General features: G+C 37.5%; 1 protein-coding gene across 4 annotated transcripts in view; it reads right to left on the reverse strand.

The window, feature by feature from the left end:
• Nucleotides 1-27,578, reverse strand: part of LOC106950594 (ecto-NOX disulfide-thiol exchanger 2-like) — a 175,247-nt gene that overhangs the window by 107,064 nt on the left and 40,605 nt on the right. Inside the window, exons 2-3 of one of the 4 annotated variants that reach the window (XM_015037550.1) lie at nt 21,234-21,287; nt 17,196-17,285 (exon numbers count right to left, since the gene is read on the reverse strand). In XM_015037550.1, coding sequence (XP_014893036.1) covers nt 17,196-17,229 — 34 coding nt within the window. In that variant the 5' untranslated portion in view covers nt 17,230-17,285; nt 21,234-21,287. Of the gene's footprint in view, nt 1-4,939; nt 5,337-17,195; nt 17,286-19,372; nt 19,475-21,233; nt 21,288-27,578 lie in introns of those variants that run through there. The other 3 variants (XM_015037551.1, XM_015037549.1, XM_015037552.1) reach the window with 3 other exon arrangements.

Consider the following 27,578-nt stretch of genomic DNA (forward strand, 5'->3'; position numbering starts at 1 on the left):
CTGTATTTGCTGGTGGTGTGTACAACCACCAAGAAAGCAGTAAAATTTCCCTTTTACAACTTTGAGAGCACATTTAGCATTTGGTGGCTCTCAATCACTAATAGAATATTAGTTAAAATGTTAAACTAATTTTTTTAAGATGATGAATGTCTTGAAAATGCAAGTTATTGTCATAACTCCTTTCATTGTGGATGGTGATGCTATCTCCAGTAGCGGTCAGTCCTTCAACATATCAATAAAAGCCTCTGACTGAAAAATGTTGCTGTATGACCGTCACATGACTGTCATAGCATGCTAACAGCTCAATTTCCAGGTCGCAAAGACAATATTCTGAGTAACATGTTCTGATTGACACTATTAGATATTAGCAATCACTGCTAACCCACCCCAGTTGCCTTTGCCACGCCTCTTAAAACCTCTGCTTGTTCATGTGGTCAGAAAGCTGGGCAGAGAGATGGTGGAGACTACAATCTTCTCTTTAACATCCCTCTGCTGTCTTGCCTATAACGATCAATAGAAGAGATGGTCTTAGCTTTCTCCTTCTCTCTCTGCACTCTGGTCCTGTTCTGCATCCATGAAGCCTCCTTTTCAACTCCTCTTGGATTTGGGTTTGTAGTTCCGGTACAATCTGAGCTTTTGAGATGCTAATCAGCTGCTCTGGCTTGAAAAAACCCCCCACCAAAAACATCGTGCTGCCACGGTTATGCATCATAACCACTGTCGGAGTAAAAAACAGTGAGCAACAATCGCTTAGCTGCACAGCATCAAAACCAGAGGGAATAATTGTCCAAAGAAGCAATGCCTCTGACCAAAATGACTACAAAGAAAAATCTACAAAAAGAACAAATCAGAACAAATTTAACAGAGCTACTCCAACCTGCTGCCAGGAGCACTACAGACCTAGAACTCGTCAACTATAAAAGTTGGAAGACACACAACAACCATCGACAGATTATTTAAAGATGAGTGAAGATATCCACAATGGACAAAAAAACTCCAAAACAAACCAACATTGTATTTGTCATGACTATCAGCTCGGAAATAACCTTGTAATCAAAGAAAAGTTCTCCCTAAAGTGAGGTGTTTTAGCATGTGACCACATCGAAACATTAACATTTGTAAAATGTTAGAGTTGGATATGAATGAACAGTGAGCTATTAGACCACATACCACGAGAAACTAATGTCACATTAATCAATGACACACATAGACTTGGGAAAAAAACCTTTGCCACTAAACACACTCCAGCGTTGTGGAGTAATTTCAAACAGCATTACTCAGGGATGCTGCCATCAACCAACCCTGTGCAGAAATAGTGAAGAGATGGACAGAATGACAAGCATCTGGTTGGTGTTCAGGGCTTCAGCTTACTTCTGTGAAGAATTAAAGTTGGCTTCAACCTCCCAAAGATCAATTAAATTTAGTCAAATAGTAGTAGAGCTGTGTTTTTTAAAAAGTATCTGCACAATTTATGACAGCATGAATCCAAAGGTACAGGATTGGGTTAAATTCTGTTGCATTTCTACATTTTAGTCGCATCATTTAAATTGGATAAAGATTTCTGGGCCAAAAATCCCTTTGTATGCTTGGTCCAGGAGAGGTTTGAAGTTTGCAAGACTTTAAAAGGTAATATAACCAAATCCAAATGAATTTAGTTGCAGAGGGATAAAAACAGTTTAATCTACTCCATATATATTAGCCATCTACTCAACAGAAAGACACCCTATAGAAATGTTTTCAGAAGCAAAAGCAAAAATTCCTCCAAATTTGTACTTTAATTATGTTTTTATTGCAATTGGCATTAGCTTTTTTTTACTATCTGCTGAAGGAAACACTTCATAAAACCCATTCTGAATCCAGAGAGACAGCCTGTGCACTACGAGAGACTGACTAAGATCCATTTATTTTAAAAAAACTCAAGCTGTTGAAAAACTTAGTCAACATGTTGTATGCCAAAAATAAAAAAAAAAAAATAAAAAATCCACATACCCTCCAAAAACAAATCTTTCTTGCCAGTATGAAATAGTTCACCCTGACTAGTTTGATATAACTAACTGCAAACAACTCTGCCAAAGCTTTCAAAGTAGATGGCATTCGTTTGAGTGCAAAAATTGGTTCATAAGAAACCTAAAGTATCTCCTACCTATCTGTCACCTCGGTTTTGAGCTGTCAGGTGACAACAGCCGAGCAGAATAGCGATGGGCAGGCAGTCGGTAAATAGCTTCTATTTGTGACACACAGATGAATAAATCATGCTGGTCTGGATTCTGCTGGCACATTTGCTTTTTGCAAGAAGCAGAAAAACTCAACAAATCAGAAGAAAATGCTTCTGACAGGCTAGAGTGCATTACTTTTAGCTTTGACCACGTTCATAAAAACACTAAGATTACAGCTTGTTTATCCATGATGACATTAGGGCTGCTGCTGTTCAGGCTTTCAAAATCCATTCAACAATCCCAAAAAGGCAGAGCAGTCGTCAATTACATGCATTACCATGGACTTAACGCTGCCACTGACGTAGCTTTGATTGAAGAAAACAGAAATTAGCAAGCAGCTGGTGAGTCTTATTTCTGTTAAGTTGTCCACTTCTCTTTTGTCTTCCCTTAAACCACTTCTGCAGTGAGAATCCCACTCGATAACCTCAAACAGTCAAGCAGCGGCCAATTAAAACTTTCCTAAAAGTTTCCACATCTCTCTGTGTATTATAAAGTATTGCTCTGCATAAAATCTAAATTTGTTCTGCAGCACCACCTTCCTATGCCAAAGCAGAGCTGAAAAATTTAAGCTTCTGCTCAAGCGCTGCATGTAAAACCTTAAAATCTCATCTCGCTGACAGATCTAAGCAAAGAGCTTCCCTCCTCTCACCGCATTAAAGGCAATCTAAAGATGCTGCGCCAGTTGATCAGAGGGAACTGCAGCCGTGCGGAGGTAAATTGCTGTCACTAGGCCTGATGGACCTTTTCCCTCCCAGTGGTCACGGGGAGGCACTCAACCTCCGTTCACTCAATTTGATTTGAAGCGCGTTTGCGCCTCTGGATGGGAGGAAACCAAGCTCCGTCTGCGTACGATTAGCAACACGTATGAGGGGAAAAATGAAAACCATCCAAACAGAGAGCAAGAAAACTCACAAGCAGGCATGAAACAATATTAGATTTTCACACTATGATAACCTTGAGTTAAAATACCACATTTTCACTGGTTAACCTACAAAAAACAGCATAGCAGGCAGATATTATGCTCTGCTTTCACTTAAAACAATAGAGCAACAGTTATCTGTTGCAGATATAATATACCATAATATTTGGTACATTTATAAGGATATTATACTTAATCACTTTTTGCTTTGATTTTAATACAAAAGCATCTTTCAAGAACTTAAATCACAGAACACTATGCCTTTTTATATTTTTGAAGTGAGTAGTCAGGCTATCTGCTCTAGTTGCCAGTTTTCAATCTTCTCTTTAACAGACTTTCCAGTTGCTTGTCTTAATAAGAGTGATAAGAGGCACTTCTTTTGTTTCCATGTAGTGACTAAGGAAAGCTTTCTAAAGATCTAAATTCAACTTTTTCATTAGAATATACAGATTTCTTTCAGCCAAAGGAAATAGCAGAGCGGAGCAACTGCCAGGCACTTTCCCCTGCATCTCATTAAAAGGATTTCCTGGACTAACCTTGGTAGTGCTACACCACAAGTCTCAAGCCCTTAAGATCAGCATCCAAGTTCGATCCAAAACTCTCCAATTAATCAAGCTGATTGAGTTGTAAAAATACCTTGACATTCAGCATAAAATACCTCAAGTGCAAAAATGACTGAAAGGACTTAATGCAAACACTTACGCGAGTGTTTCATTTATATTTTTACTGCAGGTGGTTTGAGTTGATCGTTGCTCTTGGCTGAGAAATGAGAAGTAAATTTCTAAATGCTCAAAAGGATGAGAATATATAAGGGCTAATTAGTGATGCAGTAAAAGAAGTGGGAAATTATAGCCGTGAGACTTTTCTTTGACAAGGCTTTGCTTTTATGAGCTTAAGGAAGGCAGTAATTACACTGCGAGCACACAAAACAACAGCCAAATAAATAAACAACATAGGAATAAAGAAAAGCGGTGGGACATCTGAGTTAAATTTACCATGACCATAAACAGAGCAAGCTGCAGAACAGAGTGCCAGAATAAAGCAGAGTAAGCAGGTTAATGCCAGAGTTCAAAAACATCATCCTCGCTTAATTAGATCCTGGGAGTCCAGAGAAAATGACCCATTTTTTTAAAAAGGGAGCTACTTATGGAGCTGTGGTGATTCAGGAATAAATGACACGGATATCCCACAACAAAACCAACCAAAGTCCTTGTATTTATGAAGCAAAGAACTCCCTGTAAGATGGGCCTGTCTACTTTAATGTGCCTAACCGAGGTCGATCATGATGTACTAATGCAGCCTCTCAGAAACAGGATCCCCACGGGAGGTGAGAAATATGCAACATCTTACAGCAGAGATCAGGCGTCATTTCCTAAAACTTCCATTCAAAATCAGCAGCTGGAGACGGTTGAGATAATGCGAGTGGGGACATTTTCATGATTATCTACCATCATAAATCAGATCATTCCACATCAAAAAGCCCCAAAGAGAAGAGAAATAACAGCGCAGCCACGCTGAGACCGAGAGGCTGCCCTGCTCTCTTGCATTGCGGTCTCAACAGCTGGAAAACGCCCGACCACTTCGGGCAAGTGAATCCTCTGGCTCGCAGTTATAACTTACACCAAAATAACAAAGATGCGCACATAAATGTCCCGAAACGCTGCGGTGAGAGGCGCGCAGTGACACACGCTGTAGCCTGCAGCAGTGTGACAATAACACCCCCCCGTTATCAACACAGCACGGGAAGAGGACACCGAAGGAAAACAGCCAGCGAGAGTAGGATGAAACTTGGAAAATAATGTACCCGTGTACTGCAAGAGGAACATTTTCCACGGAAGGCGAGGTGCGAGTCCTTATCGGTCCTGTGTTGTAGGACGAACTGTAGGAGGTTTAAAAAAAAAAAAAAAAAAAAAAAAAATCCTTGAATGGAGCCGGGTCTGGTTTCTCTGTCAGTCCGCTCCGCTGTGCTCCGCTCGGCAGACTGGACTGCAATGAGAGCAGCCAGTCGAAGCGGGACCCTTTTTGACTACGGCAGGCGAAGCCCGCCCTCTGGACGTGCCCGGTTCGCCGGATGTAGCCGAACAGTTCGCTTGGTGCGCGCGAACAGCGATCAGGCGACACTGTTCCGTTGTTCCAGCTGGTGCCGACAAACGCTTTGCACCTACTCTATCCCACCTTGCGGTAATGAGGCGAGGCGCGTTCGTGAGTTAGTGAAGAGCAAAGAAATAATGCTGCTTCCGAGCTTCCCCAGTCCTCCCCAGGCAAATCCAATTCATTTAGCCCAGCCCCGACATGCTCTTCGGACAAATAAGAATTTTTGGCAAGTGGTGTTTGCATGAAATGGGACAAATAAATGTCGGCTATGTGTCCAAAACTTCTGGCAGCTCTTCTGTAAAAGGTGTCATTCAATAGTTTGCCAGTTGGAGGAGGAGAAGCATAGAAATCAACGTTTCAGTGTAAAATGCTGAACATGCAGACTGTGGTAAAATCCCTTTCCTCTCATTTCTGAACCATGATCTACACACTGATCTGTGTAAGCAAAAATAACAAAAAGTTTAATTTGAAAAGGCATTAAAATACCCTCTAAAAGATGTCAAGTCCTGGCTTGACAATAAGTAGTTCATCATTTAAATGTGATTTTAAACCAATTTGAAAAGTGAAAGTCTAATTTACCACATGTTTTTAATCTTATCGGGAAGACTGCTGACTTGACAGTTGTTCAGCAGAGAGTCACGGTTAGGTCATTGTTAAAGAAGATACTGGTTACAGTCTTGTATCCAAGCAAATTAATAAAGTTTGGTGGAAGGAAAAAGTGTGGCTTTCACAAAGCATTCCTCACACAAACGAGCAAAGACAAGCTAAAGACAAGCTGCCTCGGGTCACTCAGAAATCACTAGTAGAGCTCCCATACAGCTCTGATTTTTCAAAAATAAAAATTGGAAAAGGCAGAAGCGCTGGACAACACAAAGGATTATGTTGCATTAATGTTAGTCTTTGGTGGAAGTGCATGATGTTCTTTAAATGTTCTTTGGTGAAGATTATATATTTTTGTGGCATCAAAAAATATTCACTTAAATTACTTTTTTATATTATAGCCCTCAATTCACACAAAAAGTTGTGATTAAAACTGGTTTGGGTCTTAAAAACCGAAATGGACAACACTATGTCATGAAACAAACAAACAAACAAAAAAAAAGCATACTGTAGTTAGGTTCATAAATAAAAAAAATATATCTTGCAAAAATCAAAAGAAATCCAGCAACATGGCAGGAAGGGAATTGTGCAGCTCCACAAGTCTGATTCATCCTTGGGTACAATTTTCAGCTGGTGCCGCCTTCATCTGGTCAAACAATTACGTACGAGTATAAACATGATGGAAATATGGAGCCATCGGCCCCATCAGGGAATAGACGGAGTCCAAAAGATGAATGTGTTTTTGGTGCAAAATGTGTGAAGCAAACCCAGAACAAAAAAGGCCTTGTGAGATGTTGACTTGTACTGGCAGTGCATTTATATTCAGTGAAGCAAGCCCTCTTACTAACATGGGCTGAAAGACCACTCAGAGAAGAAGAAGCCATTTCATCACAAGCAAGCAGATGATATTATTCTACAAATGCACTGAGTAAAAAAGAATGACATTTATGTGATGAAACTAAATTTGAAATGTTCAAATAATAATTGCCGTCTTCATATTTGCAGAACAAAGGAAAAAGGTTCTAATTCTGAGAACACCATCTTAATTGTGGCAGCATCATGTCCCGTTGGAGTTTGCTGCATGAAGAACTGGTTCACTTTATAATATTGATGGTAATCAGCAGTGAAGAACTAGCTTGTAGTACCACACCTACTACATTCCAACATAAACATCTGTATGAGTGAATTAGAGTACCTGATAAGAAAGCTTACTCCAATGCATTAAGTCAGCAGTCCTGCCTCTTGTAATGATCTAATAATAATACCTACATTCAGCCATTTCTAATTTTACATCAAATGTGTTTGAGCATTAATATCTTCCTCACTCAAACATTTATGCTATGCTGTTTTCATACTGTGAACAACACATTAGATAAAAGCAAAATGAACAAGGCTTCATCAACGCTCAGTCAAAAGATTAATTAAACAAGAAAAACAGCAGAGCAAACGCTATTATGCTTCCATAATTAGGCACTAGCTGTGTACTGAGACATGCAAAATATCAATGGGAACATTATCTCGTGTATCAGCATGGCGGTCAGCTGGCTCCTTTATTCTTGCCTCAAAAACTGCTTGTGCAGAGACAATGACTTCTTAATATGAATAATTCATGAAACATTTAATGTCAACACAATGTCAGATGAGTTTACAACTCACTCATTTTAGTCATTTTGACACCTTGTTCAACAATATTTAATTTAAAAAACAGTGCTGTTGTACTAAAACATTCTAAAAATCAAAACTACCTTGCATGTTCAAGCTCTGGTCAGCTATATAACACCAGCGCTTGTCTGCATTGGGAAAAGCCCTCTAAAGTGACCATTTCCATCTGCGAACACACAAGTTCAGACTTAAAATGACTTCATGCAACAGTAACATGACACTACATAAACTGAAGCAGACCCAAAGGTAAATTAGCCACATTTAGAAACACAGAGTGAGTTTTAATGCAGATTGCCAAAAATGTGAAAGAGAAAATGTGAATTAATGTACATCAACACGAACAGATGGTGGTTGTAATTCTTCAGTTGGCTGCTTGAAAGCACTGCAGAGGAAGAGCGCAATTTAAAACGCATTAAATCTGAAAAGGAGGTAGCAGACTCCAGCTTATTTCACCTACTTGTGATGTTTTACATTTCTTGTATTTTAGTGTCTTTCACAGAAAACTGCACTTTTTTAGCAGTTTAATTTATTGACGCACCTTTCAAAGATGATGCAAATTGTGTAGTTGTTTTAGAATCTGAAGGAAGTTTAATCAGAACGCATTTCTTCTATTCCGATTAAACCCACCTGGCATTTTGTCAGCTGCAGTCTTTAAGAGGTAAAGTGATTACTGGATCAACTTATGCATCTATGACTAGTTTCTTCAAAGACTGAAGAAAAGCCTAAAGGTTTTTGGAAAGCCATTTTATCATTCTTTGACAGGAAAGCAATCTATTCAAATGTATCTACAAAGACTCATAAGTAAACTTGTGGTGGAACGTTTCACAAAATCCACAATCTGGTTAGCTCCGGTATTAGGAGTCATGGTTTTGTTTATTTTTTCCTAAAAAAAGAAAAAAAAATCTGACTACAGAAATGCCATAATAAGCAATCTATAATTTAAAAAAAATGTTTATACATCAGTTATTTTCAAACACTGACTGACTTGAAGATGATTCCTTTGAGTTTAATCAAAAAGATTTAGAACAGTTTAAAATCTTCCTCAAAATCATATAGTCATTTTATTTACATTTTGCACCCCATCCTACCTGTGTTGCATTCATTTTTTGACATAATAGTTAATGGTTAAAAATAAAGCTAATGAAAACATGAGATTTAAGATTACAATTCTTTATCAGTTCAATAATAATAATAAAAAAACATGTACATGTCAGCTTAAAGAAGACTATGTTTAATACCTGGAGAAAGGTTGTTATTTTTAATCTGGTTATTTAGTTGTGTTTTTGTTTTATAATTTCCTTGATGTTTCTCTTCTCACAATGTTTTGGAATTACACTGGGACACTTAATTATAAGTTTATGTCATTATGACTTTAATAATCTGATGGTCATGTTATGTCTTTATTCTAAGTGCTTATGAACCTCTCTGGGCTTCACGCTCAAGGTTACATATTGCTTTCTGCAGCTGCTCAGGAGCCAGACTGCCTCCAGTGTTTAGGATTTTTTTGTCCTCCACATAAAACTGATGTGTGGCTGTTGACAGAACCCACACAGACTCTGAGCTTCAGTTGGAGCTTTAATTTGACCTGTTTATGAGTTTTTGATCATGATCTCATATCGTCCACATGGTATAAGATAAAGCTGACAGTGATTTTCACCTAACAATTGATTTTTTTTTCCACAACATAGTGTTGGTAAATTATCAGCAGGAGCAAATATCATATTTATATTCTTTGCAACAGAATTTAGCTGTGAGGCATCCTGACACTGTAGTTATGGTTTTGCACTCCATCTGAATTTTTCAGTCTCACAATGTCGTTTAAAATTTGTGGGATTGTTAAGTTGTTTTTTGGAACATGACTCTCTTTCCTTTGCTTCCAGTAAATAACCTCTGGCGTCCCTGTAGATGATGCAGCACTTCGTGAAAAGTCACTTTGAAAACAAGTGACTTTTCATGTCACTTGTCTTCAAACAAGACGGGAAAATGTTAAAATTTTAAATCTTTGTTTAAATTTACATGAATATTTGGCCTTTTCAGTCACTCCTCCCCCCCTCCGTTCTCACTGGTTCCCGAGCCGCTGTGGGAAGCACTGAGGATGGTTTCCAGTATTCATAGAAAGAACTTTGTTCTTTGCTGATACTCATTTAAGCTTTTAAGCGAAAAACTCTTTTTGGAAGTATGGCTTAACATGTTATGGCTGCTGTTGGTGGAACTGTTGCCTTGCACCAAAGATATCCTGGGTTCAAAACTCGGCCTGTGGTTGTTAGCATGTTCTCCCTGTGCTTATCGAACCGTTTTCTCTCACAGTTCGAAAACATGACTGTTAGATCAGCTGCTCTTTCTAAAAGTGTGTGTGCATTGTTGCTTCTCCTGTTTGTCTCTGTGTTGCCATGTGATGGACTGGTGGCCTCTTTTTTGTTGCCATCTGGGCCTCTGGTTGGTTCTGTTATTATTTCTTTATTTTGACTAGGATCTGAGCTTAGGTAGATAGTCATGTCTATCTACCTCGGTGTGTATTTGTGCCATATTTTTATATTATCAGACGATGGATTGATTGAAGAATGCTTCATGAGATTTCCATTAGACTGATTAGGATATGCAGTGTATGCAGTTCAAGATTTAGCTTGAATATGAAAAATATCACAATAAAATACACTGCTGCCTGTCAGCCACCCTGTCTTGGAGCAATTTAACAAGAATCTCAACTACAGGCGGCAGATAAAAAAAAAAGGAAAAAAAACAATCTTTTTCCCCTGACTTAATTTGTTATTGGACCCACCATTGTTCAGAAATCTTGCCAGCTTTTACACAAATCCTGAAGCTCAAAATCAAACTTGATAGTTTCCAGAAGACTAACGGAGGCGAAGCTGCAGCATTTAGAGGCAGGCAACCCAGTACCATAATATCTATTATGGAGAATGTGTTCCATGCTGGATATTTGGAAACACCTCAGAAAGTTTATGCTAAAATATGGGCGCTTATGTCAAGGCTTTGAAAAATATTGGATGATTAAATTAACAGCTTCACAAGCTAAAATAGGTCATGAAAAATAGCATACAGAACATAACGTACAGCAAGTTTGGACAATTTGTACAACAAGGCATCAGAAGACATGGTTTCCTGTCAACCACGGCTTTTAAATGTTTCATTTAGTATTCAGGATAGTGAAAAATGCAACGCAACCAACTCAAATCAGACTGTCTTGTTGCTCTTTTTTCAAAAACCCAAAAATGTTTGTCAGAAAATAAAGTGAATGTTTTCCAGGCAAATTCAATTACCCCTGTCAGCCCGTCATAATGAGTAACAGCCAGTGCATGCTCTCATTCAATTTTGGTGTCCGTGGGGAACGATGTTTGTCTGATGTCTTGATTTTTTATGTTATTTTATTATTATTATTTTCACAACAATGTTATTTCCGTGGCCAGCTTTGTATAGCAAAACATTCAAATGAAACGCTAATTTCAGGCTCTGTTCTGCGAAAGATGAAAGCAGCCTTGGCTTGCTTTTACAGTCAGAAGAGCGAGTGCTTTCGGTGACATCCGAGTTTCGTTGAGTCCAATGAAAACCTGGATATTAAACATCCGATGTGTTTATCATGACTCCAATCAGCCCAGTCATATTAGTTTCATGTAATAAAGCGGAAACACAGAAATCCCATTTAACTAAATCTCCAGTGCAACACATTTAGTTAGTTAATAGGAAGATCATATATAATCAATAATTCAAATTTAATTAGTGCATATTAAATTAAAGCTGCATCTAATCAACAATAGCAGTAAAAGTTTAACAAGGGCTTGGGGAGGCAAAGCCTTTCTCTGTCTTATCAAGCCTTCCTAACCTTCAATATTTGCCTCTTCACTACATATTCATGTCTATTTCTCTCTGGGGATGTTCACAATTTTTGCTGACTTTTTGGAGTTACTTGCCAAATCCCATAGTAATGTGTTTTTCCCTCTTTAAGAGTGCAGTATTGGGCATGGACCAGTATGAAATTATGACAGCGTGACAACCTGTGTAAAAACTGGTTTATACAGCAATTAAAAACATAAATGGTCAACAAGATTTGATTAGGACTGAAGGCAACTTTTATTCCTAGTGTTGCTAAAGTAGAATACTGGTCATTACAGTTTGATATAAATTCATTGATTTGTTGCTGAGGTGTGTACCAACTGAAAGTAATTGGGTTTTTTATTGATACAGGTTGAAATATGTCGATAATTAATATTAATTAATTAAATGATTTGTAATATATTTCAAATATGGCTCCAAGTATTAAGAGTCCATAGAGGTAGAATTGTACTAATTAATATCCTGAGCACTCAAACTAGCCTTTACAATAGATTGTATGCTGTAAAGTTATTTTGTCAATTTGTGAGGCTTTGACTGTAGGCAGTGATGGATGTATGGCAAAAAAAAAAAAAAAAATAGCATTGGGTCTGTCACGATAACTCTTGTTGCACAATAAATTGTCCCAGTAATTAATGAAATAATCAATAATATTGTCGTTTTAAGACCACTTTCAAGTAATATGGAATAAAAATGGATGAAAAGGTTGAAAAGAACCTTTATCACTGAAATGGAAGATATTTTAAATATCCAAAACAAAACACGACAACCAAAGACAATATACAAAACAGAAATAAAAAACACTCACAACAAAACCTATAAAATGGATGATGATGTATCCGTAAAAAAATACCTTTTAAAAATATTATCAGAATGAAAATGATCCAACTAATTTTCATTTTTTGATCATTGCTTTTATTGTTGTCACAATAAGTAAAACAAAAATATTGTGAAAAAGATTAAAGTCCATTCTCCATAACCATCAATGTTGTGTGTTACTGGAAATATTTCCAAACAGTCAAAGTTTTATTTTTTTGCTCTGTGAGGGAAAAGCGTTGGCACTTTCTATCACCCAGTAGACAGGCAGGTGGCAGACAGGGAGTGTTGTTTTTCAGTGACAGGAACAGCTGGGGAAACCTTTGCAATCAAAATCCGTAAATATATTTCATAAAAGCAAGATCAAATTCTGGGAAAAGAGTGAAACTAATGAGCTCGTGTTGAAGAGCACAAATTAGCATCCTCGTCTAAACAAAATCTAATTTTAATCAAAGGCAATTTTCGCAGTTTTTAAATCGAAATTTAAAAAAAATCTTGGTACTGATAACTAATCCATACATAATGTGTATTTCCTCTCCAAAATTATAAGATTCAGGTGGAAATGTTTATAAGGAGGGCCTGCACAGCAGCTTAAAGAGTTTGTGTTTGCTGTGGTTCCATTTAGAGATTAATAAATAACGAGTTCATAATACATGTCATTTACTTCACTGCACAGAATGAACCAAGAGTCAATGCAGAAATCCCCCAGGTCAGGGGAGACGTCTCTGTCTTAGACGGTTCTCATAAGTTTGTCTTTGACCTTCTCTTTCTCATTCCTTCTCTTTCTAATTACAAACCTCCAGCTTTTCCTTCCGTCTTCTCTCCTCTCACATCCCTGCAGCCTGACTGATGGCTAGCAGGTGATGATCCAGACAAGAAAGGTAGCGGTGACTCTCCAGGTGGATTTCATAGTATAACATAGCTGTTTTCCTGGGAGGATAAGTGTAATGAGTTTCCAATAAGTAATCAAGTAAGTTTAGTCAAAATGTTTTGAGAGGGAAACCTTTATTTGCCTCCATGTTCATTATAATAGCGGAGGAGAAAACTACTGCAGGTGTCCTGGTGACAGCAGAATCTGTTCCGAGAACAGGATTAGGCTAAAGCCGAAGAGAGGCCAGGATTTCCTCTGGAGAAATTCCCCTCTGCATGAATATTGATGGAAATGGGTCTCACACGGCGTGCAAAACAAGCGTTAACCCCTCTGCACTGTTGAAATGTTGTTAGCAGTGCCCTACCGTCCCACAGGGCTAGACAATCACTCACTCTGAAAACTACACCCACAAAATAGTTTCAAGTAAATGAAATTAAACAGTAGGCTTGTTAGTTTGACACACTACATTTAAATGAGGCAAAAAAATTTCCCATGAGAGCAAACTCAGTTTATGGGGGAAAGTTTTCACTAAGAAGTTTTTGCTGAAGAGCAACTAACGGTTCTGAAACCCAACAACAGGCAATTTAGTCACATAGTCTGCAGCCACTTAGAGTGGAGAGTTTAGAGCATGGGTCAAAGGTCAGGGACTAGTGACAGAATCTGATCGCAACCTCCAAGGAAAAGAAGCATTAACTGTTTGGGAAACTAAGCCACTCTAGTCAAAAAAATTAAGTGCCTTGACAAGCATGAATTTACAAGTAAGCTGGGCCTAAATTAAAAATGTTAAATTTATTTTCTCTCAATCTTTTTTTATGCATACCAAATTTATTTTATTTCTTCCTTTTCTCTTTTTACAACCTGACATTTCAGATAGTAATAGCTGATAGTTGATATCTTAAAAATGATTATATGATTATTGGATTAACAGCAGCCATGTTGCAGCTTCTCCCTCGCTGTCGGATGTGTGTATTCTGGATCTCATCCTAGGTGCAGGAAAAGAGCCCAGATCTATCACTATCACTTTGGAAAATATCTTTAAATTTACTCCCTCAATCTTCTGTCACTTTTTGTCAAAAGTGACTTTATGATCTCAGAAAACTGGAGATCATTGTCAAGGAAAATATTTTTTTTTTTCTCTTGCAAATGTATAACTTTTTGACATCAGAGAATACTCAAGTTCTTTGTAGAATTCAATTCAAGCTTTATTAAAGACACGGAGTCCTGGTTCATAGGAGAGATAAAAAAAAAAATAAAATAGAAAAGAAAAAAAATTGCAATCATAACATTAGTAGTGGCAAATAAGTGAAATTAATCAAGGAATTTTGATGGAAATTTCTGTGGTCGACTTATTTTTTCTTTTGTCTCTACAGGACTAAAGAAAACTTTGTAGAACAAAGAAAAAAAAAACAATGTAATCACTGCTCACAACCGTTTACTTTAAATCAAATATGCTGCTGAGAGCGTTACAATAGCTGGTGAAGTCTAAAACTATTTCAAATTAAATATGATACTTGATCAAACGTGCGCATCCAACAAGCAGAATCTATTGGAACTTTTTTTTTAATTTAAAAGATCAACTCTTAACATCTTTCCACAGACAGAAGACATAATCCAGACTGAGCTTACTAATGCTGCCTTAATTTTTAAAACTTGATGTTGTATTTTATGCAACACAACATGCAGGGTTTAAATGGTGCACCTAACCTTCGGAAACAACTTGTTCAAAAAAGAAGTTGTGTGAAAATACAAATGACACGTTTTTAAGCTTTGTTTGATTGCTTGTGGTGTTACTTGTGCTGCACAAGGGTAAAAACACACAGAAAAGACAAAGAAAAGGATTGTGAACTTGAACAAAAAAGAGCGACATAATAGTAGACGTTCATGGATTTTGAGAACATTGTTACTTTCTGCTACGGCAAACAGGGAAAGATTTATATGCCTACCAGACGTTGTTCTTTTGTCACATTGAAACCTGGCGAAACCTGATTTCACAGCAAAATCACTGGAGCTTTTTTTTTTTTTAATTAACAAAGAGACAAAGCTTGATTTCATTGGCTCCCTTCCTGACTTTTTACACACAGTTCTATTGTGAGACGCTCCTGAACAGATGAGGCCAAATAATTAAACTGACTGAAGTACGACTCGCTAGCGTAAGAGTGCAAAAATTGAGAGGATGTAAACGAGAGAGCCAAGCAGGCATGCTGGAGGGAAGGAGAAAGGCCGAGTATTAGACACAGCATTCATTATCACCTGACTGACCTGCACATTGCACTGTGTGAGAGTAATGGGGGAGGACACACTCATCGGCCAAAGCTTAGTATATAAAAAAAACAAAAAACATCTTTTTATCCCCTTTCTGCTTCTTTCCTCCAAAGTAATATGTCACTTTCTACTTTCACACAATGCACTGCAGGATCCCATTGTTTCCAAAATTACAATAACAGATACTTAGTGAAATATAGTAATATCATGCCTAACGTCACACACAATGAATAACAGGGCTGTGTAAAAGCTAATTATGCGTTTAATGGAAATCATTATCTTTTGTCCTGTGTTGAGCACTCGTTCTGTTAGGCTATGGCAGAAAAAAAGCCGATATAGTCCTGAATCACATTTACCGCTTATAATATGGAGGCATTATAATGAGGTGACTGAGCCGGGAGCAGGCTGAGGTGTCGGGAGCCAGAGACAGCGGCGCTCTGGACCTTATGTGAACATGCTACCAAAAATAAAATTACGACATAGATTGTTGAGTATTTCTATAAAAAAATGTATTTAAGCAATTAAGGACCACCTTTATTGAAACCTGATGAAACACCAGTGATTGTACATTCAAATTCGAGATGACATTTTGAAATGCTGTGTTTATTTGTTGAGTATAGAAAAAATGATTTCTGCAAATACCGAAGCCACTTCTGTTCTCAGAATGGAATTTTCACTATTTTATTCTCTTTGGATGAAAAAACATGTTTGTGTTGTGAAAGTATCTCTTGCTGCATTCTTGAGATGTTGTCTCTTATGAAATGCCTCAATTTCTGTCAAAGAAATGTAAAAATCAGCAGTGGGTCACCTAACCAGAATGTGAAGGCACAGAGCAGAAGCCCGGGCTGTTGCCAAACTTTTGCATTATCCTGCTATTAATTTTTTCCAAAACCAGTTCTGATTTGGGTTTGGGATCATTTTCCTGCAGGAACATCCAACAATGTTTAACTTTCAACCATATTTGATTAGAAGTAATTTACAGAAGAGGATGAGGGCGACTAAAAACTAAGGAATTCTGACCCTTGGAAAAAAATAAAAAAATAAGTCAGATACTTTTTTCCAGTGGCTCTAAGTGACTTTGTTCTCAGAATTATGAAATCAATCTCAGAATTCAGACTTCCTTTTCAGTCATGATTCCTTTTTTCACTGGCCATAATCCTCTTCTGTATAAAGAAGACCTTACTTGTAATCCTGCTTTAGTCTTCTTACTAAACTACTGACAGAACAATGCCACCACATGGTGTTACCACCACTATTTTTGCAGATGAACTGGTATCTTTGTTCCTGTGCAAACTGTGACATTTTTGTTTCTATACTTTCAAATAAATGCCTTTTTACGCTTGGTTTTAGGTCGGAGGGGGTTAAAACTTGGACGTAGTGGGTGTTACAGCCGCCCAATGTTCCAAAAACAAACCCCAACACTAGTTTTAGAATAGATACAGAAGGCTAATGGCACCAACTTTAACCGCATTGAAACTTTGTGATTATGCCTAATAGCTGGGTCTCTGCATGAAGCCATCAGAAATGCAGTAATTCTGCTCAGAACAATAGTCTGACATCTAGTCAGAATAATTATCAGAAATTAGAAGCCTCTTGATAGATTAAGGAACATTTTTCAATTCTAATGCTAGGGAGTGGGAGGCGGAGGGGTATACTGAAAAGTAAAATGTGTAGAAAGAAAAAAACATAGTTAGAGGGGAAGATTTGTAACCGATTAGCAAGGTACAATCATCCAAGATGGATAGGATAAAACACCTGTAGAATATTGTTTCACATGTTCCATGCTTAGAAGAAAGATCAGACATGCTAATTCACTGAGTTGAAATTTCAGCATTCAAAAGCACTGCAGGAGGTCTTGAATACAATAATGTGTGCAGAAGTTAAAAAAATGGCAGGAAAGGCATCTTACCTGTGACTCGACCTGATCTGTAGTCTTTATACATCCTACAGATGCAGCATTGCACACTGTGATCTCAGCTTTTCTGGTCTTGTAGCAAATCTGTTTTGGGAAGCAAAACCAAGCAGAACAAATTCCTGATTAGCCAACATTTGTTCACAAATCTCAACAGCAGAGTCTCCTATGCCACAACTCCGCCACGCGACTCATTCATTCGGCACTCGTTCAAGGACACTGAGTGAGATGAGCTTTAAGAAGGGACTAGAATAAAAGAAGGCTTTGTCTTGAACATAGACACAAGACAAACACGGGAGACTGTAATTCACCCGCTTCTCTAAAAGGCACGACCTCCCTGCTTTGTGGAGCAGAAGCTCGCTGGAGCCAGAGAGGGCTCCGAGGCTCGGGTGGGTCCCATTGACTGCACTATTAGCACTCAGGCTGGGAGGATCAGCGAAGAAATACAAAACGCTGCCAGATGGGTGCACAGAGAATTTTGTAATGCATTTCACTCCACCAAGAGACACCCTCAGGGAGCAGTGATGACCACAGTAATTGGCTTTCTCCAGCTATGATAATCTGCATCAGTCATGCCTTGCCAACACACTCTTAGACCACTGAGAAGGTCACTGTGATCCCCAAACCTCAATCCGCACAGCTGACAGCAGCCTCTGAATTCTGAGAGGAGGACATTACTGAACCATTCTCATGAATTTTACCTTTAGTTCAAGGACCTGCATGGCAAGACATTTTTCATCTACTTTTTAATATCTTTGCTTGTGACTGAGCTGACTTCAGTCTGTGAGATATTTCAAAAAACATGGTTAAGACTAAAGACTTCAAGGCCAGTATTAGAAAATGGGACTGAGCACTGGATAATTTAAGCACTCTGTGAAGTGTCTACAGAGGATTTCATTTAAAGAAATCATGGCTGAGCATATCTTTTGGTCCCAATTTCTATGAAGGAGAGAAAACAAGCCGAGGTCATAAATTGTTAATAACAATCTAGAGGTTGAAGTTGTTTGCGTTGCCATTATGCCTTTATTTTGGTAGATAATTAGCTATGTTTGCATATTTGAACCAGCGATCGTCAGGGTTGCGTGACTCTGCCACTGTTTTCTGAGTTGGGAATACAAAGAAATGTATAAATAAATAAAAAGGAAAGTATGCTTAGCACAAAAAAGGAACAGGCCAGAAAGAGATACTTGGGTTTGTTGGTCAGAAAAAACATAACTGTTTTGCCACAATAATGTAGCCTCTGTTTGATGTAAAGAAAGGAGAAGAAGATTTCCACCTCAAGAACACCGTTCCCATAATCAGGCATGGTGGTGGGGTCATCATGGTGCTTTGTGGTTAAAATGTAAATGGCAAGATTCTAAACATCATCATCAGGCTTAACGTTTCAGCTTGGACATTACACAAAACTGTGGAGAACACACGGTTGGCCGACAAATATATTAACATATTAGAGTGTCCCATCAAATGCCAAGACTTCAAGTCAATAGAAAATCTAAAGATTACGGGTGATAGCACGGAGGTTTTCCAACCTCGAAGACTTTGGAGGCCATCACAACACAGCAGTTTTAACCAACCATTATAAAACCAAAAAAAGATTTAAAAAAAGGGAACATAGACAACTAAGGACAACAGAAACAACAATAAGGAGGAGATATTAGTAATTTCTTTGTAGAGTTACACGGTTTAAGTACAACTAAAAAATCGACATAGTTGGCCGAGACCCAGATATCTCCAGTAAAGAAAATAAAAATATGCTTTGTCACTATGCTGCTTGTGTAAATAAACAGTTCTACTTACAACCTTGTGTAATGCTGCCATTGCAGACAGTGATGGTGGTTTAATAAAAAGCAACCAAATGGCCAAAAGCACAACCAAACCATTGTAAGCACTGGCAACAATCAGAAGACAAACTAAAGCACACTTTCCCATCTGTGAAGGCTGGAAATGTGGCTGCGATGACACAATTTGGATGACATGAGAATGAAACTTGTGGAGAATAATGACAGCTATTTTAATTTGGGAAACAGATTTTTTGCTTAATGGGAGGAGTGCAAAGAAAATCTGATTTCAAACTATTTTGTGTGCACAAAAAACAAATGGCAATAATCATCCTCTAGGCACCCACTCCCCACCATTATATTTATTACCAGCATTTTTCATTTTCACTCACTCACTTGAAGAATACTTCTCTGCAGTTCAGAAGAAGCTTTAGCTGCAAACATGATCAAATCTGTTCACTAATGATTATGAACGAAGCAGCTGGGAAGTTTCACAAAGACTTGTGTTATTAGTCCAACAATGTAAATCAGACGAATAAGGGTTAGCATTAGAAATAGACTACCAATGGGAACAACTGCCTGTATAAATGTTTATGCCGTTAATAGAAGGAGAGACCTTTCAAAGAGGAAAATCAACATGTTCTTTGTTGCAGAAATGCATTAAATTTCACAAATAAAGTAGATGCAAGAAGAATTGTTGAATATGCATGACAAAATATTTTAGTTGTCAACATGATCTCATCTGGTGTGGCTACTTATCCAGAACATATGATCTTTTGCATGATAAATGATTAAGGAAATATATGCAAGACCAGGATTTGAGGATTCCCACAGTGAAAAGGATTACTAGAATTAACTGACCACTAAAGTGATGGGGAGTGAGAGAAACCCTCACAAAAGTCTCAAACGGTTAATATGTCTTTCATCTCCATCCCACAGAATTGGCAACCTGGGATGGAAGAAACTAAACTGTCCTCTGAAACAATTTGCTGCCTCTGAGTTATCAGAGTGACATCACAAGAACTAATCGGTATTTCACAAGTAGTTCACTGATATCTTTAATTTCCTGTTGCCATCCCTCAGCCTAGGGGCTTTTTCATTTTTTTTTTTTTATTTTTTTTTTTTTTTGCAGATCATAGCAAACATAATGGGGAGATTAGGATACTACTTTTGACAAATTGTACAAATTTGTCAAGTAACTACATGTGTACAGAAATGAATTTACCTTAAGGCATTATGCCGAGGTATTTATCAGGAGAATCTTACAGACACCACCAAACCCTGCGCTTATCATGGTGCAGGGTTTGTGCATCCTCAGGATCTCAGAAGCTATATTTTTCTGGCCCCGTTTGTCTTTAGTAGAGTCTTGAGGGTACAGGCTATAAATGATTTATTATCTATCTACATGACTATAAGTCCAAGGAAGTAAGTAGTCTTTTCAGGGATAACAGGGCCTTACCCCGGAGACTGGACAAGATAATTGTCATTTCCTCATGCACTGTGACCAAACTGCATTGGAGCATCAACTTGTACCTGTGTTACAAGTAACAACCTGTGTTAGGTACATTGAAAGGACCAGTTCATAGTTCATTTATTAGCAGTTTAACTTAAGGCACAAAACCAGCTGATTTGAGGAAGATGTAACAACACAAGAAGTTCAGATAGGTGTATATGGGATTCCGATTAAGATGGTTTTTATTCAAGAAAAACTTTATGATAAAAATGAGACAAACATCTTGTAAATGATTATAAAATACAAAAGAAGCGCAACTTCTAATCAAAATTCAAAAATCCTTTGAAAATCTTTATTAGTTTTACAGCAATCAAACCCCACTGACAATTAAAGACCAGTTTGCTTATTCCTTCAGGTGTTTTGACAATTTATTATTGTTCATGAGCTCCAACTATTTGACGCTGGATGGCCTCTTTGCCATCTCCATAATCTTTAGCTCCTCCCACAGACTCTTGGATTCAAGTTTCGATTCTTCTTGGTAAATTAAAATATTACTTTAAATCTAAATATGCCAAGCATATGAATAATTTTGGCTTAACTGTATATCAAATCCAGGATTCCACACAAAGAATTTGAGTCCTGCAGCAACAACTTTGTTTCTTGCACAAGAAGCAGGAATGCAATTCTCATCTGTCAGTTCAATCCACCTAACTGGCTCTGGAACTATTTTTGAAGAGAGCGACTGGACTTTTTCACACTCTGATGAAGCCTTTAGTTTGAGGCAAGAAGTAAGGGAGGGCTTACCTATTGCGCTCTTGTCTCATTAAGGAGAAGATGGAGGTTTCCCAGGTGGACGCCCTATAGTAAGAGATAGGACTCTGGATGAATGTGTGTCAGTTAGAGATTCAGATTAAGCAGCCCTCTATGAGTATGAGGGTGGATTGTTTGCACTCAAATTTTCAAATGAAGGATTTTATCCATGAAGGCAATAACAGTGTTAAACAAATGAAATGTCCTGCGCATTTTGACCAAGAATGGCGTTAGGAACTGGCATTTTGTCATTCATGTGTCCATCCATCACCTGCACAATCCTTGTATTGGCGTACAAGGTTGTTATGTCCAGTAAATCAATGAGTGGGTCAACTGACCAACCATGACCTGTCAGAAACAATACTTACTTTTTCAACCAGAAAAGATTCACATCTTTCAATCAAAAGAAAGGTTATTTTTTGAGCCAAAACTACTGCTACTACTACTTGGTATTAAATTAACAATTGTTGCTGCAAACCGGCTCGTTGAGCCGTAACAAAAACCAAGGAGACACGGACTTCAACAATAAATACGCTCTTTATTGAGCATCAAATTTAAAATAAAACAAGAAAACAGCAGCAAATAAGCAGGCCCTAGCGGATCCTGGGTGCTGCCCCTTCTGGTGCGCCTTGGGACAAAAAGTAATTAGTAAAATGACGGATCCACGTAAAGTGGAGGGGGACATCCTTCTCAGTTGTGCAAAACGGTCTGCTCAGAACCCCGTGTCCTTCACTCTCCCTTCATATTTTTTTTACATTATCACTCAGATTTACGTGGGCTAGCCTCTTGTCTGTTAAAATCTGTGCAATTAAAACTCCTTGGTCTTGACCTGGAAAGTCCAGGACTAGGGAAAAAAACAGCACAAGACCAGTTTCAAGCCCCCCATCCACAGTCTTTAATGGATATTTTCTGCTTTCGGATATGCATTTCTATTTGAACATACAGGCAGACAACAGTTGTGTAACTCACAGTCAACATGCATTCAAGAAAGTAGCCTTTACAGCAATGTTAATCCTACTGATACGTCCGCTTAAAAAAGCTGTGATAAGGGAAATGATGAAACAATAGAGCCTAGTGAGGTTTTCCAGTCTCAAGAGTTATGACCAAGGCCTTTTTCTGCTCAGTATCAGGGACGCTGATTAAAGGCAGAACTGCAATCTTTTCCTACTGGCTGCCATACTGCTTTAATATGGACAAAGGTTTTATGCATAGATAGTTTTAATATCTGCAATACAAGCTATTTGTAAAGCGTTTGTGACAGAGCTTCATCTTAGGCTGCGCATTTAAATATGCCTCTGCAGTTTAAGCACCTGGCTAGAGTTGAAAAACATCTGAAAAGAAAATTATTTTTCTGGATGAACAAAAAATTGCAAGTGTTATAAAACCCATTTTAATCAAAAAGTACAAAAAAAATATTCTACCTTCATAGAGTGAAATTTTCTACAACCTAAGAACCGTTTCATATGATAGTACAGTTGACTTCACTTAAAGTTGTAATGTTTGGTTGATATCATTGATTAGCCACACTGCATACTGAGTTTAGTGCTTTTTGAAGAGGATCAGTAGATTTAACACATCAAAGCACATCAGTCAGACTTTAATGTATAGGAAACAGACAAGAGGCTAGCCCACGTAAATCTGAGTGATAATGCAAAGAATATGAAGGGAAAGTGAAGGACACGGTGTTCTGAGCAGACAGTTTTGCACAACTGAGAAGGATGTGGACCAAAAGGTTTTTTAATAGCAACACCATCAGGGTAAGAACAAATATTCAAGGCAACAAAAACACACTGATTTTATCCACATTAATATACTTCTAAGTATCAGATTACGACTTAGGAAGGAAAAAAAATATCAATCTGTACTTGGGTAGAAGGGGGAAAAAAAATCTTGATTTAGATAGACATTTGTGCAGTTAAAACTCATTAATTGGTTACGAAGTCCTGCAGGCTATACAGTTAGGTTGAGGTAAAACCTCTGCACGTTGTACCGCACAGAAACAACATTACATGTCTGTACTCTAATTAACTTATTGCAACACCAGCGAGCTAAATCAGCCTATTTAAATCATTTACTGCTTAAAACCGTACAGTATCCTTAGAAAAAGGCAGGCAAATATGCTCCCACGCCACTACAAACACATTATCACGTGGCACAATATGTTTGTTAATGAGCCTCTGCTGACATGTTGGAGAAATGACAATCTGTCAAACCTTCCTACACACAGGGAAACAACATACTGAAGAGAGGGCGGCACCACTGCGCATCAATATGTGAGGATATTATGTAGAAGTAATTAAACCCAATTTAAAAAAAATCATTGCACAGAAGCACATTACTTGTTTTCGGTCATTAAGCATTCATCTGTGGCCGCTGGTTGCACTTCCTCAAGGTCCTGTTAGTGCTCTCTTTGTCATAAATGCTCAAATTATTAAATGTCAACTAGAGCCTGATGATGTTCTCTCCATTCAACTTTGGCCGACTAAAACAACAACAACAAAAAAGCGTCCATGATTTATTAGTGTACCATTTCAAGCTTCAGACTGGCCACTTGTACAATTGTGTTAACATTATACACTCTATAGTAGAGCTAATTTCACAACTGACAATGTTAGAAATAAGGAGTTAGAAAACTTGAGCGATACAAAAACAGCCAGAGGGGAAAGACAGGGCAACAAGAGGGCAGAAAGAGCGAAGAAGACAGTTTTCTGGCAAATAATGATCAAAGAGAAATAGCTGGTTACAAGTGGGATTCATCCCTCCCATCACTTAGACATGTCTCACACTGAAAACCCTGATGCTGTGCAAGAAAACAATTTTCCACAATGTTAACAGACATAGCCAGAGGAGCAACACAGTCCCAATTTTTATCATCCAGAGACAGGAAAAAAGAAAAATTTATGTGCAGAACAACCAGGATGTGAGTGCCTGAAATGAAACAATTGTTCTCCGGTACCATAAATAAAACCTTTAACAATTTAAAGGGACTGTTTTTAATTGGCAAATATAAGCTTGTGAGAGTGAGAATATTAGTTAATCTTAATTTTTTATATTTCATAAAAGTATGCTTATTAAAAACTTTAATCAGAACCAGTTAATGGAAATACAGTATTGTGTAATTTGAGTCTTTAGAAATCACTGTTGTACTGCAGAGTTCAGTAATAAAAAATGCAAAATCTCATGTAAATTTCATTATAACAGAAAATCTAAACAACCAAGAGAAATGAACTGATGTCCAATACTTAAACATGGATATGAATAGGCCTGTCCCAATAATCAATAAATCAATTAATTGCATGGTAATTAAAACAAAGCCAATAATTTGAATTGGCATGATTCAAATTACCAGCAGTAATTTCTACCAAAAGCTGGATGATCTGGTGCTTTGGTCTCAACTAGCCCTTTTTTGAAGGACAATTTTGTTTCAAAGACTTCAAAATTAATTGTGTTATGTTGTTTATTTATTTTGGATATTTAAAAAGACTTTCAGTGTTAAATGTTCATTAAAATTTAAAGTTTACTGATCTTTTAGAATGTGTTCTTGCATTATTATTTTGCCATTGCCATTATATTACTTAAAAATGGTCTCAAAACAACAATATTATCGTTTGTCACATTAACCTCTGGAACAACTTATCGTCAAGCAAAATTTGTTATTGTGACAGATATGAATTGGTTTGATATGAATGGGGAGCTGGATGAACTGACTAACATGTTTAAGCATGCAAGGTACAGTGCATGGTTTGATTTCTTTTACAAAACTGTTCTTATTGTAGAATTAGTGATATATAATGATAGGATATTTCAATAAATGTCTAACAGTGTGTGTTAATTGTAAAATGTGATACTTCTAAATTTGAGATTGGCTTGAAGAAATGTCCACATTTTAAAAATTCCAAGCCTACAGAGTGAGTAAGATAAGTACAGACAGCTACTTGTTGACATTTGGTAAGTCTGAAAAGGATGCTACCATTTCATCAACTGACTGGACTTACTGATGTACTTTCCAGAAAGGGTCAGAGCAGACTCTTTCTGCAAAATGGAGCGATCCTTCAGTGACAGAATATGGCATCCAATGTGGACAAAAGAATGCTGAAGTAGGTCCTTTCTCCTAGCAGATGTTAGACTTCATAACCATCAATGCTATCAACAAACTCAGCGTTTACGTTCTTGCTGTTATTTGCAAACTTTTTACATTTCTTCTAAATGGGCTTCTGTTTTATATGTACAAATATGCATGTACATTTTGTTCATTATTTTTAAATTATCCTACCCAGTGGCGCTCTTCTTTGAATAAGAGTGTCATTTTTAGTAACTGCAAAGTATTTTTTCTTGTGCTGTAAATGTGTAACTTTACCATGAATATGCATTATTCTGTTTACCTTTCACTTTGCTGCAGGCACACCTACATTCCCACACAAAGATATATTTCTATTTTCTTCTTTTCTATTCAAATGTCCTGAAAAGTGAATTTTATATAACATAAAACTGGCCAGTGTTGCAAGTTACTGATTCAGTAATGAAAACTTTTTCTGGCTGGTGGTAGCAAACAAAACATTGATGCAATGCCACATTCTAGTGGAAAGGCCACAAGGGAAGTAATTCAGGTCCTAACAGCTTTCTCACTGATAGGAAAAGGAATAAAGACCCACTGCTGTGTTATTGCCACTTTTTCCTAATATATTGGATATGTCTTGTCACCTATTATAGTTTGAAAGTGTAAGAAATTGTTGAAACGGATTACAGCCTGACTGTGTCTCTATTATTTTTTTTTTCAATACGATTTTTCCTCTCTTCCAAATCGAGTGAAGTCTGCATTTCCTACAGCAAGCAGTAAAGGACTTGCAAGGATAGCAATAGCAGCTTTTCCAGTGATTTGGGTATGCTTACTTACTTCTGAGTTAATGGCTCATTTACCTTCAGCAGCTACAATAAGAACCAGGCAAACACGTTAGGTAGAGCACAAACTGAATCTCGGTGAAATCCCAGTACACTCCACTCTAAGGGTGGCTCAATTCTGGTTCAACTAAAAAGCATACTTAGTATATTAAACCTGCAAAAATTACAATGATTAAAAAAATAAATAAATAAAAATGGGTTTAGAATTATTGAATGTTCCTCATCAAACTGTCTTCGTTCTCATATATATATAATTTTTTATTTGAATGACTGATAACAGACATCTAAGCTCTCTAAAACTGTCTTTCTACCCAGCTTACTGGTTGGCAGCCGCGCTACAAAGACACCATCAATTTGGTCTAACTGTGACCTTCTCACCTCACCACACCGATCTTGTTTCATGTAAACGTTGCAAGAAAGGCCTTTATTTTTGTCTTCAAAAATCCAAGGTTACATTACAGGCTAAACTCTTCGTAAAAGACATAAAACATGGTTCTCCAGATATAAAAAAAAACAGTTTTTCTATTTGATTCGATGTTGCTTTATAAACATGATGAATGCATTCTATGCATGTCACTCCCAGATATCATAGAAGACTTTAGTTTAAAGATCAAAGCTTTGCCAAGTCTGGTTATCAGTGCTTTTCAGTGCTCTGGACCAACTTTGTGAACTGGTTGCACTGGGGCAACTAACTTTTTTTCCTTAGGTAAAACAAGAACCAAAGTTAGGTAAACCCTGGTATTTGATGGCATCACTTAATCATTGCAGCTTATTAATAATCTAGTAAACATAAAGTTATTTAATTGAGAGAAGATTACAGGAATTGTAAAGGCAAGTAACTTATTGAAAAAGTGCTTACCTAGCTTCAAAGAATTGTAGTTTAAATGTAAAACTCCTTGAAATAAAATAAACAAATGGAATGATGAGATGAAAGAAAACCAAATTATAAGAGCAAATGTTTTAAGGGCTCTTCATCTCACAAAAATACCAAACTGAACATTTCACTACGTCCAAGCTATTTTTTCTAAGAATTATTTCAGATTTGAACTTAATGAAGGGAAGTTCTTCTTTTGCAATACTGTAGGCATCGTTAAACTTGATCCCCATCTCTGACTCATTTGATGATCTGTCTGATGGTGCCTGCAGCGAAAGGCAGGGGAGAGTTTGGCCACCTGGGTGGAGCATTTATCGCAGTATGCAATGTGTTTTACAGATGCATTGCATCACAAACACTGGGACAATCCCACACACAAAGAGTCAGACAGGAGCACATTTTGACCGAGCATGTGTGAGCTTTAGAACCCATGCTTCACAAATTATTGTTTACATATGTATATACGCTCACATCAGTCTAACTGTATGTTCAAATTGGAAGCACAAGTATATACCATAATTATCAGCAGCACAATATGGAGGTACCAGACTGAAAAGGGAACTTTA

Source organism: Poecilia latipinna, unplaced genomic scaffold (genome assembly GCF_001443285.1).
Source record: "Poecilia latipinna isolate Pla-1442-1.1 unplaced genomic scaffold, P_latipinna-1.0 Scaffold410, whole genome shotgun sequence".
NCBI lineage: Eukaryota > Metazoa > Chordata > Actinopteri > Cyprinodontiformes > Poeciliidae > Poecilia > Poecilia latipinna.